The sequence below is a fragment of the Ursus americanus genome, chromosome 29 (genome assembly GCF_024610735.1).
Source record: "Ursus americanus isolate L20-20 chromosome 29, mUrsAme1.1.p, whole genome shotgun sequence".
Classification (NCBI taxonomy): domain Eukaryota; kingdom Metazoa; phylum Chordata; class Mammalia; order Carnivora; family Ursidae; genus Ursus; species Ursus americanus.
This window is the reverse complement of record NC_142155.1, coordinates 4,679,707-4,693,210: the sequence shown is the minus strand read 5'-3', so window position 1 is coordinate 4,693,210 and position 13,504 is coordinate 4,679,707. Positions and strand designations below refer to the sequence as shown.

Genomic DNA, 13,504 nt, shown 5'->3' with positions numbered 1-13,504 from the left:
TTCAGACTTTATATGACCACTATAGTAGTGGTGAAAGGCATGATTCTTCTTCATCCAAGACTTTCGAAAAAAAATGGGAGAAAAAATGATTTGCAGCTACTCATAAATTGTCAGATATCACCTGTAAAATATATTGAACTGTTATACTCTTGAGTCTCTTTGGAAATCTCTTAAAGAAAACTTCACCTTGAAATGTCAATGGCAGAAAAATTCAGTGGATTATCCTCAAAAGAAAACTGTAAAAAGAATAACCACTAATGATACTGTATATATTAAGTAGTAGAATTATTTTCTCTCTTTTATGCTTTCCTGTAAGTCTACTCTTATTTGATACCATTTCACACTTAGAATAGTGGGTGAACACCTGAAATATATTCTAAAGAACTATGTAAATAAAGCTTTGTAGCGTAAGATGACACTAAACTGTAAAAATTGTGTAATTATTTTCTTCAAATGTACGACTGGTGTGGCAGCAAAATACTTAATAAAAATTGAATTAAGGGAAGACACAAGAGTAGATCTTGGTAAATGAACTTCAAAAAGAAAATTCCAAAGGGTTTGAATTCCAAAATAGATTTCCCGATTGCTTTATGGTACTGATACAGTCCAGAGTTTTAGGGCTATAATTTGTTCTTTTAATTCTCTCTGATTCTTTGTAATATCTATTGCTTGGTGTTTAGAGTATCTGTGGTATAAGTTGTATAGGGCATGCCCTCACTGTATGACTTGCTTGGTAATTGGTAATTCCAAATGTAGTCTTAGAGTCTTCAGGACTGAATCTAGTAGACTCTTTCCCCTGCCTCTTTTTTCTTTTTTTAGATTTTAATACACTTTGTTTTTAGATTAAGGCTCTTTCTTTAGATCAGGTTTAATTCACAGCAAAATTGAGGGGGAATGTACAGAGATTTCTCATATAGCTCTTGCCCCCACACATGCACAGTCTCCCTCATTATCAACATCCCCCGCCAGATTGGTACATTTGTTAAAATTAATGAACCTACATTGACACACCATAATAATCACCCAAAGTCCGTAGTTTACATACAGTTCACTCTTGGTGGTGTACATTCTATAGGTTTGGACAAATGTGTAATGACAAATAACCACCATAGTAATTTCATTGCCCTAAAAATCCTCTGTGCTCCTCCTATTCATCCATCCCCTATTCCATAATCCCTGGCAATCACTGATTTTCTAATTGTCTCAGTAATTTTGCCTTTTCCAGTACATTATATAGTTGGAGTTAGATAGTAGATAGCCTTTTCAGATTAGTTTTTCACTTAGAAAAAATTTCCTCCAGTTTCTTTCAGTGCCTAGTAATATTCCATTGTATGGATATAACACAGTTTATCCATCCACCTACTGTAGGTCATCTTGAATGCTTCCAGAGTTTGGCTATTATGAATAAAGCTGCTATAATCTGTGTGCAGGTTTTTCGTGGACGTAAGTTTTCAACTCCCCAAGGAGCATGTTTGATGGATTGATGGTAAGAGTATATTGAGTTTTTTAAGAAACTACCAAACTGTCTTCCAAAGTGGCTGTACCATTTTGCATTCCCTTCGGCAGTGAATGAAAGTACCTGTTGCTCCACATCCTTGCCAGAATTTGGAGTTGTCAGTGTTCCAGATCTTGGCCATTCTAATAGGTATGTAGTAGTATATAATTGTTCTTTTAATTTGCATTCCTGTGATGACACATGATGTAGAGTATTTTTTCATATGCTTACTTGCCAGCTGTTACCATCTTTGGTGAGATGTCTTTGGCTTATTTTTTAAATTGAGTTGTTTGTTTCCTTAAGATTAAGTTAGTTTTAAGAATTCTCTGTGTATTTTGGATAGTGGTCCTTTATCATATGTCTTTTGCAAATATTTTTTCTCAGTCTGTGGCTTGTCTTCTCATTTTCTTGATTCTGTCTTTTACAGAGCAGAAGTTTTTAATCTTAATATACTCCAACTTATCAATTATTTCTTTCATGAATTGTGCCTTTGATGTTGTGACTGAATAGTCGTCACCATACCCAAGGTCATCTATGGTATCTTCTAGAGTATTACAGTTTTGCAGTTTATGTTACATTTAGGTTTGTGATTCACTTTGAGTTAATTTTTGTGAAGAATGTAAAATTGCAAACAAGACAGTTTATTTCTTCCCTCCCAATCTGCGTACCTTTTGTTTCTTCTTGTCTTTTTTTTTTTTTTTTTTTAATCTCTATACCCAACGTGGGGCTCCAGTTTGCAACCCTAGGATCAAGAGTTGCATGCTCTGAGCCATCCAGGCACCCTTTTCTTGTCTTCTTGCATTAGCTAGCACTTTCAATATGCTGTTGAAAGGAGTGGTGAGGGGGAATTCTTGCCTTGTTTCTGGTCACAGTGAAAAATCTTCAAGTTTCTCTCCATTAAATATGATGCTAGCTGTATTTTTTCTTAAGATTTATTTATTTATTTGAGAGAGAGTTGGGGGGGTGGACAGAGGAGAGAGAAACTAAGCAGACTTCGTACTGAGTGTGGAGCCCCAACGCAGGCCCGATCTCAGGACCCTGAGATCATGACCTGAGCTAAAACCAAGAGTCAGACACTCAACCCATTGTGCCACCCAGGTGTCTTGCTGTGTGTTTTCTTAAAGATACTTTTTATTAAGTTGAGGAAGTTCCCCCTTTATTCATAGTTTCCTGAGAGTTTTTATCATAAATAGATGGTTAGATTTTGTTAGTTGCTTTCTCTGCATCTATTAATATTGGTCATGTGAGTTTTCTTTTGTAGCCTGTTGATGTGATCAATTACATTGATTTTTGAATGCTGGGCCGGCCTTGACTACTTGGGATAAAGCCCACTTAGTTATGGTGTGCAATTCTTTTAATACATTGTTGAATTTGATTTGCTAATATTTTATTGAAGATTTTAGGATCTTTATTCATGAGAGATATCGGTCTATAGATTCCCTGTAATGTCTTTGGGTTTGGTATTAGGGTAATGCTGGCCTCATAGCATGAGTTAGGAAGTATTCCCTCTGCTTCTATCCTCTGAAAGAATTTGTTGAGAATGCATCTAATTTCTTCCTTAAATATATGGCGGAATTCACCAGTGAACCCCTCTGGGCCTGGGAACCCATCTGGAAGGTAATGAATTATTGATTCAATTTCTTTAATAGAAACCTATTCAGGTTGTTTATTCTTTTTTTTATTATTATTTTTAAGATTTTACTCTATTTGAGAGAGAGAGAGAGAGAGCATGAGTAGGGGGAGAGGCAAAGTGAGAAGGAGACTCCCCACTGAGCAGGGAGCCCAACGTGGGGCTCAATCCCAGGACCCCAGGATCATGACCTGAGATGAAGGCAGATGCTTAACTGACTGAGCCACCCAGGAGCCCTGTTTATTTATTCTTGTGTGAATTTTGGCAAATTGTGTTTTTTAAGAAATTGATCCATTTCATCTAGTTTATCAAATTCATGAGCATAGAGTTGTTCACAGTAGTTCTTTAGTATCCTTTTAATGTCCATAGGATCTATAGTTATGTCCTTTCTTTTTTTTCCTGATATAGTAATTTATGTCCTTTTTTTCCTTAGTCTGACTAGAAGCTTATTGATTTTATTTATCTTTTGAAAGAGTCAGCTTTTGGTTTCAGTGATTTTTCTCTATTGATTAACTGTTTTCAATTTCATCTATTTCTGCTCTAATTCGTATTATTCCTTTCTTCTTTGGATTTAGTTTGCTTTTCTTTTTTTAGTTTCTTAAAGTAGAAACTTAGATCATTGATTGTAGAACTTTCTTCTTTTCTAATATGTGCATTCAGTGCTATACATTTTTCTCTATGTACCATTTTTGCTGCGTCCCACAAACTTAGATAAGTTGTGTTTTCATTTTCATTTCATTATTCAAAATATTCAAAATGAGGGTGTGACAACCAGAAGGCAGAAATCATCTTGGGCCATCTTTGAGGTTCCCTACCACTAAATGTTAGCTCTTTTTATGATTATTTTTTTTTAATTTTTTTAAGTTTGTCCTTAGGAGGGCTGATCTAAATTACCTTTCCTTTGTTCTTTAAAAATAATTTGATCACATATGTATATATTCTTGAACAATATATCGGTGTCTCATATTTAATCTGTTTTTAAAAAACCAGATAATCTGTGCAAAAATAACTCCTAACCAGGAGCCTATTTTCTGTTATGTTAAATGGAAAAATTACAATGTATTACATGTTTCCTGAAACAATAAAACACTCTTAGGTAAGGGACAAGCTCTTAAGTTAGCATGACTAATATAAATATGTTTAAAATACTACTTTTTGGTTGCTAAATTATGTTTATTTTGCCTTATATATTTTGAGGCTATTTCACTAGGTGCATGCAAACTTAGAATTTTTTTATCTTCCTAGTTAAGTGTCATGTTTATGATTTCATAGGGATCTTCTTAATTTCTAAATATGTATTTATTTCTTCTAAATGTGGCATTTTCAGGTTTCCCTTGGTTAATGGTTACCTGGTGTGTGAGTGTAATTATAATTCAACTTTTCTATGACCTTTTAGGAGTATCCCTTGTAAATAACATACCTGAATTTTACTTCATCCAATCACTGGTTATTTGTCTCTTTTGCCTGACAAGTTTTAATCTATTAATATTTGTTATGATTATAGTAAATTTGTTTCTACCATCATATATTTGCATTTCTATTTAATCTACTTGTATTCTTCCTTTATTCTTTGCTTGCTCCTACCCTCTTTCTGTTCTTTCTTTCTTTCTTTCTTTCTTTCTTTTTTTTAAGTTTTGTGTTTGTTTTTCTTTTCTATAATTTTCCCTCTGATGGCTTAGAAGGTTTAAAGTCTTGGGTTTTTTGTTTATAGTAATTAGTCTTAAATTTCACCAAGTTATTTAACTTGACAAATAACCAAGTTAAACAAATATCTCAACCAAGTAAGAAAGATTTTAATGTATTTTAACTACATTAGCACAACTTGTATGACAATTATGTTGTATTTTAGTTTTATCCTATTATAACCCCCAGATTACTATTATCATTTTATACAGAAATACTTTAGATTCACAACATTTACCATTTTATATATTCCTTCTATCTTGAAGTATGCTTTTTGAAAATTCCTTTAGCAAAGATCCATTGATAGTGAAAATTTTTTTGCTTATTTGAAAATGTTTTAAATTCACTCATTTTCATGAGACTGTTTTTTCAGGGTTTATCTATCTATTATTTCTATAGAAGTGATCTCCCTTTTTCCTCTGGCTACTTTTAAGATCTAAAGCTCTGTGATCTGCTGTTTCACTAAAATATGTCTTGTCATTGATTTTGTTTTGTTTTTAATCCTGTTTGGTGTATATTATGCTTTCCAAGTCTATGGAATCATATGTCTTCTTGATTCTGAAAAATTCTCAGCCATTATCTCTTTAAATTTTTTCATTTTTAGAAATTTCATTTGGTTGTTTTTCAAACCTGCCTGTTCTTGGTTATTTTCTTCCCCTCAAATGTGATTCTATCATTTATTTCTTTAGTCATTTTACATGGAACAATTTTATGTTCCATATTTGTAATTCCAGGACTTGAAATTTTTTAATTGGGATCTCTTTTTTTGTTTTCTCTTCTGACTCTGCCATTGCTTTCTTACCATGTTGGAGGTCTCTAAGACCACCCTCCAAGTTTGAAGATTTGCTAGAACTCAAGAGGATTCGGTTACACTTGTCATGATTTATTATTAGTGAAAGGATGTAAAGCAAAATCTGCAAAGGGAAAAAGGTGGATGAAGCAAAGTCTGCAGAAAATGAGCCACAAGCTTCAAGTGTCCTTTCCCAGTGACTCACAAAGGATGCACTTAGGAGAAAGTTGTGACAATACCTACAAAATGTTGTCTACCACAGAAACTCATTAGAGACTTGTCACTCTGGGTGTTTTAGGGGGCTGGTCATGTACTCACACTTTGCCTAACACGTGTCCAGATTTTAGGCTCCCAGAAGGAAAGTAGGTATTTAAACTTAAACCACATTATTTGTACCCCACAATTCAGGCACTGGAAGCCACTCATTATTTAGGAAATGCTGGGAACTCTCCAGAAATTTGAGTTCCTATACTCTGGCCAAAGGCAACCTTCCACGCAGACCTTTTTAAGGATATCAGTCTCAGCCTTGTAATGTTTACTCTTCACACTTCCTGTGAATTTGTCAGTCCTTGTTTATGATCTCTGATTTGTTTGATCTCAATTATTGGAAATTCCAGAGGAAGCCAGTGTTAACCTTAAAAAATAAAACTGCCAGATATATTACTAGCAAAAGCTGGGTTTATTTGGGAATAGCAGAGAATTGCAATCTGGAACAAGCAAGCTACAGCAGAGGTAGGCAAGTCCACAGAACAAAGCAGAGGAACACTTAAAGAGGAAAGGGGGACAATAGGAAGTCTGATATAAACAAAAATTCCATTGTAGTAAAGTGGCAGTTTGAAGTACAGCGGCTTTTCATTGGCTGAGCCGTTGCCTGGGAAAGGAGGAAAACTTTTCTTCCTCCTATTAGGATAGCAAAATAGTATCCAGGTGCAAGGTCCATCTCTTCCTGTTGGATCTGTAATTGAGAACAGTGTTAGGGCATAAGAGCTCCCACTGGGAACATCCTGACTCCATTCTAAATGAGATTTCCTTTTAATTTTCACACCAGCATTTGCTATTACCTTAAACCAGTATCAGTATTAATCAGGTTAGGTTTTGCCATGGTAACAAGTAACCCTGAAAGATATCTGTAGCTTTAAACAATGAAATTTTAGTTCTCACTAACGCCTGTGGAGGAGGGAGGAGGACGCTGCTCTGCCTTGCGCTCACTCTTGGACCCAGGCTATCTGGTGCCCCACAATCTGTTTGCTGTGGCAGATGGAAAGGGAAAGCATGATAAATTATAGTTTCTTAAAATTACCACTTGAAAATGACATCCTTCTCACAATTCAGTGGCTAAAGAAGTTGCGTGGTTTAATGTAATGATCATGTGTCTAGAAAGAGGGCTAAAAATACATGCTGAACAGCACTAATTAAAATTAAGAAGATACAACAATACTCTTTCTTACTTTGCTTCAATCAGGGATTCTTACCCCGTAGTTCAGGGCCTTCTAGGACTACTAGGTATTGAGTGACACAGGGAATAAAAATATTCTGTTTTTTCTTGCCATGACATTTTGGATTTTTAATTGATGCTATTTTCCCAAGTAACTTTGGGATGTTCTCCATGGTTCTTCACCCTTCCTCTTTCTGATTTTCTTTCTTTCTTCCTCTCTGCTCTACTTGTCCACTTTTACTGCCAGAAAGCGAGCATATCATATTGAAGAGAGAAATGTATTAATAATTACATTACTGTTTTTTAGTAAAGTAATAATGTTTATTGGATGTTTGTAGAGGCATATATATCTGTATATGGAATTAATTTGTATGCTGTTATTAGAAATCTACTAAATTAGCACATTTGAGAGAATAAGGTCAGAAAGCCCCTGTGTCACAGGTGAAATGAGGAGGTAGTTGTGGATGGTTGTTCACATTCTTGCTACTATAAGAGGCAAGAACACAGTTGGCTTTCCATCAAGTGGAACAGAGAGGATCCAATAGAAATTCTGTTCCAGAGTCTCCACTTAGTTTAAGGATATTATAATACCTTTTTTAAAAAAGCATTTGCAAGTGAGGAAAATGATAATTAGTCATGGAGCAAGGATGGAGTTGCTAGCTGTACTCTGGAGAAAAGTCCAATAGGAGTTTGGTGGTGGAGAATGGGGTGTTGTGAAGAGACACCTTTGGAGAAGGATTAGGGATGCTAGGGTGGCATATTTGTGCAGACTGTAGCATGTTGCCTCTCTCCCCTTCAGTGGGACTCTGATCAACATCAATAAACCTGGCATATTGCCTCCTCCATCTCATCTTGTTGGGTAAATGGAAGGCAACCATAGATGGAGGCTTTTGCTTGTGAATCTTGCCATGATGTTTTTTTTTTTTATGTTACTATCAAAGGAAAATAATAGTCTCACCTTAATCTATTTGAAAAGTATAATAGAAGCATAAATCACTCCCAATCCCATTGGTCCCATGAATTATTGTTATCATTTGGCATATTTGCATAATTGAGATAATATATTTATAACTTTGTACTCTTATTTTTCCACCTACCTTTCTCAAGCATTTTCCTAAGTCATTTAAACCCGTCATAAATATAATTTTGATTCCTTTGTAATGTCCTATGATGTGAATGTACAAGGATATTTCCCTATTTTTTATTTTGTGTATAATTCAGAATTAATGGGAACTGAAGTTAATATTTGTCCTAAAATGTAGCTAATAACATAAATCCACAGGTAAATAGAGATCATGATACCGTCATGGAATTTTTTTTTTAATTATCAGCAGTTTTATATCAGATTTGGCAATTGAAATTTGGGTTTACATTTAAACTATGCCTAATGTGTGGTGGCCAACTTAATATCTTTGTGAATAGATTTAATTAAACAATATTTTAGGGAGGAGACAAAGGCTATCCAACCAGAAAATTCTGTTGATTCCATTTTCAAGATATATCTAGAATTCAGTCCTCACCACCAGCACCTACATCACCTTGGGTCACTGCAGTAATTCCCTCACTGTTCTCTCTGCTTCCACTTTTGTCCCTACATAATCTATGACAGCCAGAGCGATTTGTTCCAATATGAGTTAAGGCGCTTTGCTCCTCTGCTCAGTACCTTCCAACTGACTCCCATCTAATTCAGAGTGAAAGCCCAAGTCCTTGAAGGATAGGTGTCCTGCTGTATGTAGCCAGATCTTGAAGGCAGAAGGCACCTTCCTGCCTTATGGCCCTTGGGCTGCCATTCTCTCTTCTAAATCCTTTTTCCTCAGTCACTGGGCTTGTTTCCTCATCTTGTGTTTGTTCAAATGTCATTTTCCTGATGAGGCCTTCCTTAAGTAACATATTTAAAATCATAATCCCCCTGCCCCTCTACACCATAATCTTCCTTGTTGCTTTATTGGTTTTTGTAGTATTTATCTTTCTAACATTCTCTGTAATTGATTTAGGTGTGTTTTTGTTTTGTTTTGTTTACTACTTATCTCCCTCTCCCCCCATTATAATACCGGTTGCCAGAATGCAAAGCTTTTTATTAGTTTTGTTCACTACTGTATTTCCAGCACCTAATATAATGCCTGGTCCATAGCTGACACTTGATAAATATTGTTTGAATGAAAGAATGTAAGTTTTCTTCCTGGAAAGAATTATGTTTCTTATAGAGAAACAATATTAGCTATATCAGCAAACTGGCTAGCCCTAGAGTGGTAGACAAAATAAGATGTCCTTTATGGAGACCCCGACCCCGGATGCAGTCCTGCAAGCTGTATTGGGGAGCTCCCTATCTCCACCTCCACTTCCAGCAGAAACTTATGTGACTGACACATTTTCATCAGATTTTCTCTGATTTACCCTGAAGTGTATGTGAGAATGATGTGCACTGCCAAGAAATAATGGAATTAGGTTCTGGCCTCCAACTACTATCTTAATCTATGAGAATGAAATGAAGGAGAAAGGTCACCAACACATTATGGCAGTCGAAACTTCAAAGTTTTCAGATTGTAACAGAGCTGCTGAACAATTAAAGAATAATCCACGACACAAGAATTACATGGAACAAGCGTCCCTGAGTCAGCCAGAGAAGTTATTCAGTTTTTTACGAGATTACTTGTGGGAGCAGAGTTTAGTAGAAACAATGGAACAAATTCAATGGGAAACAACAATTGATCCTGAGGAAGACCTGAACAAACTAGATGAAAAGGAACTTGCTAAAAGAAAGAGCATCGTGGATAAACTTTTTGAGAGAAATCAGAAGAAGGATGATCCCAATTTCATTTATGACATTGAAGTTGAGTTCCCACAGGATGAACAACACAGAGTCAGCTGACGAGTTCTGATATCAGAATTGATTGGGCTAGCAGAAAATCCGTTTGGGGACATCCTTTGTATAAACACAGTTCTAGAAAAATCTGTAAAGAACAGTAAATATACATGTTGGGTCAAGTTTGAATTGACCATGTTACTTTTCAAAAACCAGTACATGTAGAATATTTACTATGTAAATGCCTGAGGAATATGCAAAAACTAGAATATAGGAATCTGCCTTTAAGGAGCTTACAACCTAACTGGAAGATAACTAAAACTCGTGAAAAGCTATTAACAGAATTAGGCAGCACAAAGATTTGAGCCAAATGCTTGATAAAGTTTAAAGAGGGTCAGAGCCTAGATGACCGTAGGGTAGAATAGTCAGGGGAAGACTGTGTCCTTTAGTAGAGAGATGGGACTTTGGCCCTCAAAATGATAGTGTTTGGATAAAAGTTTACATAGAATTCCAGATGAGAGATACTGGGAGGAAAAAAGGGGAGGGGAGGTAGTGGTAAAGACATAGGGATCAGAACATTTTATTTAAGGAACTGTAAGCAAACTCCAGTTTGGTAAGATTGGAGGGCATGGACGGTTACCAAGGGATTATCCTGTGTGCACTATGTCTTTATTGTATTTAACCCCGGAGTTGGAGAGTAGCCCTACAGAATGCCCTGCGGCTGCGAGTGCATGTCACCTGATGGACAGCAGGGGCATTCTGCTGCTCCAGGATCAGGAAACCTCTACTAGAGATATTCGGAAACTCTGAAGCTCTTCCTGTAAATAAAGAGGTTTGTTTGTAAAATGGGAAATGTAGCCATAACGAATGGATAATAGGCATTGCCAGTTACGGCCTATTCATGAGTTTGGATCTACAAAAAGATCTTTGTTGAACCGGGTTATATGTGTACAGATACATCTTTCTTCTTGTTAAGAATATAGTTTAATTGGCAGATACTCTATGTTTTCTGCAAGGAGATTAATACTCATTAAATAAAACTAAAAATGATTCACTCTTCCAAAGAGAAAAGAAAAAAAAGATGTCTTTTATGGCTACCACCCATTCCAAGTGACCTGCTTTGCAACACTTGGATTTTAGGAATGAAGGATGTTCACAGAGGCAGACTCTTTGCAGACATGCCCTTGACTGACAGGAAGGGTTTCTGGTTTTTTTTGTTTGTTTTTTTTTTTTTAAGATATATTTATTTATTTGAGGGAGAATGAGTGGCGGGGAGCAGTGGAGGGAGAGGGGGAAGCTGGGTCCCCACTGAGCAGGGAGCCGGACGTGCACCTCAATCCCAGGACCCTGGGATCATGACCTGAGCCAAAGGCAGACACTTAACTGACTGAGCCACCCAGGGGCCCCTGACAGGATTTCATACAGAATTAGGGATTTGCCTTTCCATAAAGGCATCACATGATACACGCTCCTAGATAAAGTATATCTATGTCCAAATAAAGGAAGTAAACTGAAGTCCCTGTCCTCCAGGTGCTTATTTCTGTGTTTCTCCTCTTCTTGTGAAATGAGGGGGAATAATTTTTTTTTGGTTTTTTTTGGGTTTTTTTTTTTTTTGCTGTAGCCCAGATGACCTGCATTGACTTTCTAGTTCTCATTGATACTGTGCTAGAGCAAGTAGATGGAAGTGTTGACAGAACACAAGGGGCAAGCAGTGCGCCTGTGTGTGCCCAGGCTCTGAGAGGCTGGTGAGGGCAGGAAGCAGAGTGCTGACCTCTCTCCCCACTCTGTTGCTATCTTTGATGGGATCCCTGGCAGCCCCTGTCTTGTGAGGACTCCCCACCAGCTGACTCTCATAACCAGATATTTTCCCCACCCCAGGCTGGAGGCTCCTTCCTCTCCATTCTCTGAGGCTGGCCCAAACTCTGTAGGGCTGGAAAGGGCCCCCTTGTGGTAAGGACAAAAGATAGGGAGAGTGCTGAAGTTTGGGGGTGGCCTAGTGAGTCAAGGTTCACAGCCTCCAGGTAGGTGTGGAGTGAAGTGACAACAGTTGTTCTGGTCCTCGGCAGGATTTTCCGGTTTGGGTGGGAGTTTGCATAAATGACTGATTTGAAACAATGCTACAGGGCTCAGCCAGCGACAGACTTGCTAACTGGGTCAGGTCAGGTTGGAAGACACTGTCAATTGTTGATTACCCAGTTTATCCCGTGAGTGCCCAGAGCTCTTTCCTTGTAGTCTTGCACATCTCGGCATTCACTTTGTTCTCACCAGCTGGTATGATCAGGGGCACCATGGAACAAAGCAAGAACAATTCTACTCAAGCAGCAACTCTACTATGACAGACTGAACTTTTCATCTTCTTCCTATAATCCAACGTTCTTTTACTTGCTATTTGTGGTCCATAAATTTTAAGTCTAATTTTTATCTCCCTTTTTTTCTGCTTTGCCTAAGTGTACCTATTCTCACCACACACCGATTTCTTTCATACTATCTTCCTATTCTTTACTATTTTAAAACCACCACCCTTGGGATGCCTGGGTGGCTCAGACTGTTAAGCGTCTGAACTAGATTCTTCAGGGGAAGGTCCTAAAGATCCATAGTTTGAATACGTACCCAAATGTTTCCCATCATGAAGCATGTTTGGGAAACAAGGCTATAAATAGCAGATGATCAAATTTTGATTTTTTTTTTAAAGGTGACTTTTTGATTAAAAGAACTAAACAGGGAAGAAAAAGCCCTTGTTAGATATACCCTGTGAGCACTTGATAAATACTTGCTGAATGCCTAAGTCTGTAAAGGGGGTTGAAGAAGAACAGTTAAGGAAGGTGAATAGGGGTCAGACACCGGGATATATAGCAGTGGGGTTGGGGGAGCAGATTAGGAAAGGAAATGACAGGAAAACGGTGCAAGTGGACAGTCTGATTTAAGTGAACCCTGTTTCTCCTGGGAGGGGCATGCCATCCTCATGACAGCTGGTGAGTAGGAATCCCAAGAGTAAGATGGGCATGTGAGTAGGATTCAAGGGAGAGGGTGATGAAGTAAAACTCCCTTTTATTGTGTCTCACTCTGTGAGCTGAGTGATTTTGATACTCATGAGCCACCAGGAGCCAGGGAACTGTTTTCTCCCCAAATCATGCATTGCAGAAATCCCTAAAAGGACTGTCTTGTGTTTAGAACAAAGTCATTCAGGCCAACCTGTGCCATTTCTTACGTGAAAAACAGTCCAGAAAGCCAACTTGCCCAAAAATGCACTGCTGTTTATTTTCAGAGCGGAAACGGAAATCTAGGTCTTCTGACTCAACCATCCTAGGTCTCTCTCTCTCTTTTTAAAATTTCTATAGCCTTAAAAAAATAATTATATTTTTTAGGAGTCTATATTTTATGAATCTTTAGACAAGAATAATTAATACCTAACTTGATCCCAAATTTTCAAAAGTGAGACCTAATCCTAAAAAAAATGTTACTAACGGAGATGAAGTGAAATAATGATGAAAAAGTACCCGTCACAGTGACTGGCATATACTTGGCCTTTAATACCTGCGTATTCTTTTGGTCTTTACATGCTAATTCACCTCACCTGCAAGTCTATTTCCATTGTTTACAGAAGTAAGGATATGGCTTTGGAGGTATTCAGATCTAAATTTGAATCCTGGCTCTGTCATGCACTGTGT

General features: G+C 37.2%; 1 protein-coding gene, 1 long non-coding RNA gene and 1 pseudogene across 8 annotated transcripts in view; 2 read left to right on the top strand and 1 right to left on the bottom strand.

The window, feature by feature from the left end:
• TTK (TTK protein kinase) overlaps nucleotides 1–1,195 on the top strand; it is a 41,736-nt gene extending 40,541 nt beyond the window's left edge. For 4 of the 5 annotated variants that reach the window (XM_045804189.2, XM_045804183.2, XM_045804165.2 and 1 more), the window contains exon 22: nucleotides 6–1,195. In XM_045804189.2, the coding sequence (XP_045660145.1) occupies nucleotides 6–89 (84 nt within the window). In that variant the 3' untranslated portion in view covers nucleotides 90–1,195. The remainder of the gene's footprint in view (nucleotides 1–5) is intronic. The other variant, XM_045804179.2, reaches the window with a different exon arrangement.
• A 4,912-nt stretch (nucleotides 1,196–6,107) lies between these two features.
• The window catches only part of LOC123796675 (uncharacterized), a 43,537-nt gene continuing 36,140 nt past the window's right edge, over nucleotides 6,108–13,504 (bottom strand). For all 3 annotated transcript variants that reach the window (XR_006780801.2, XR_015722237.1, XR_015722238.1), the window contains one exon: nucleotides 6,108–6,553. This is a non-coding gene — a long non-coding RNA (uncharacterized LOC123796675). The remainder of the gene's footprint in view (nucleotides 6,554–13,504) is intronic.
• LOC123797540 (centrosomal protein of 19 kDa pseudogene) lies at nucleotides 9,446–9,902 on the top strand (annotated as a pseudogene).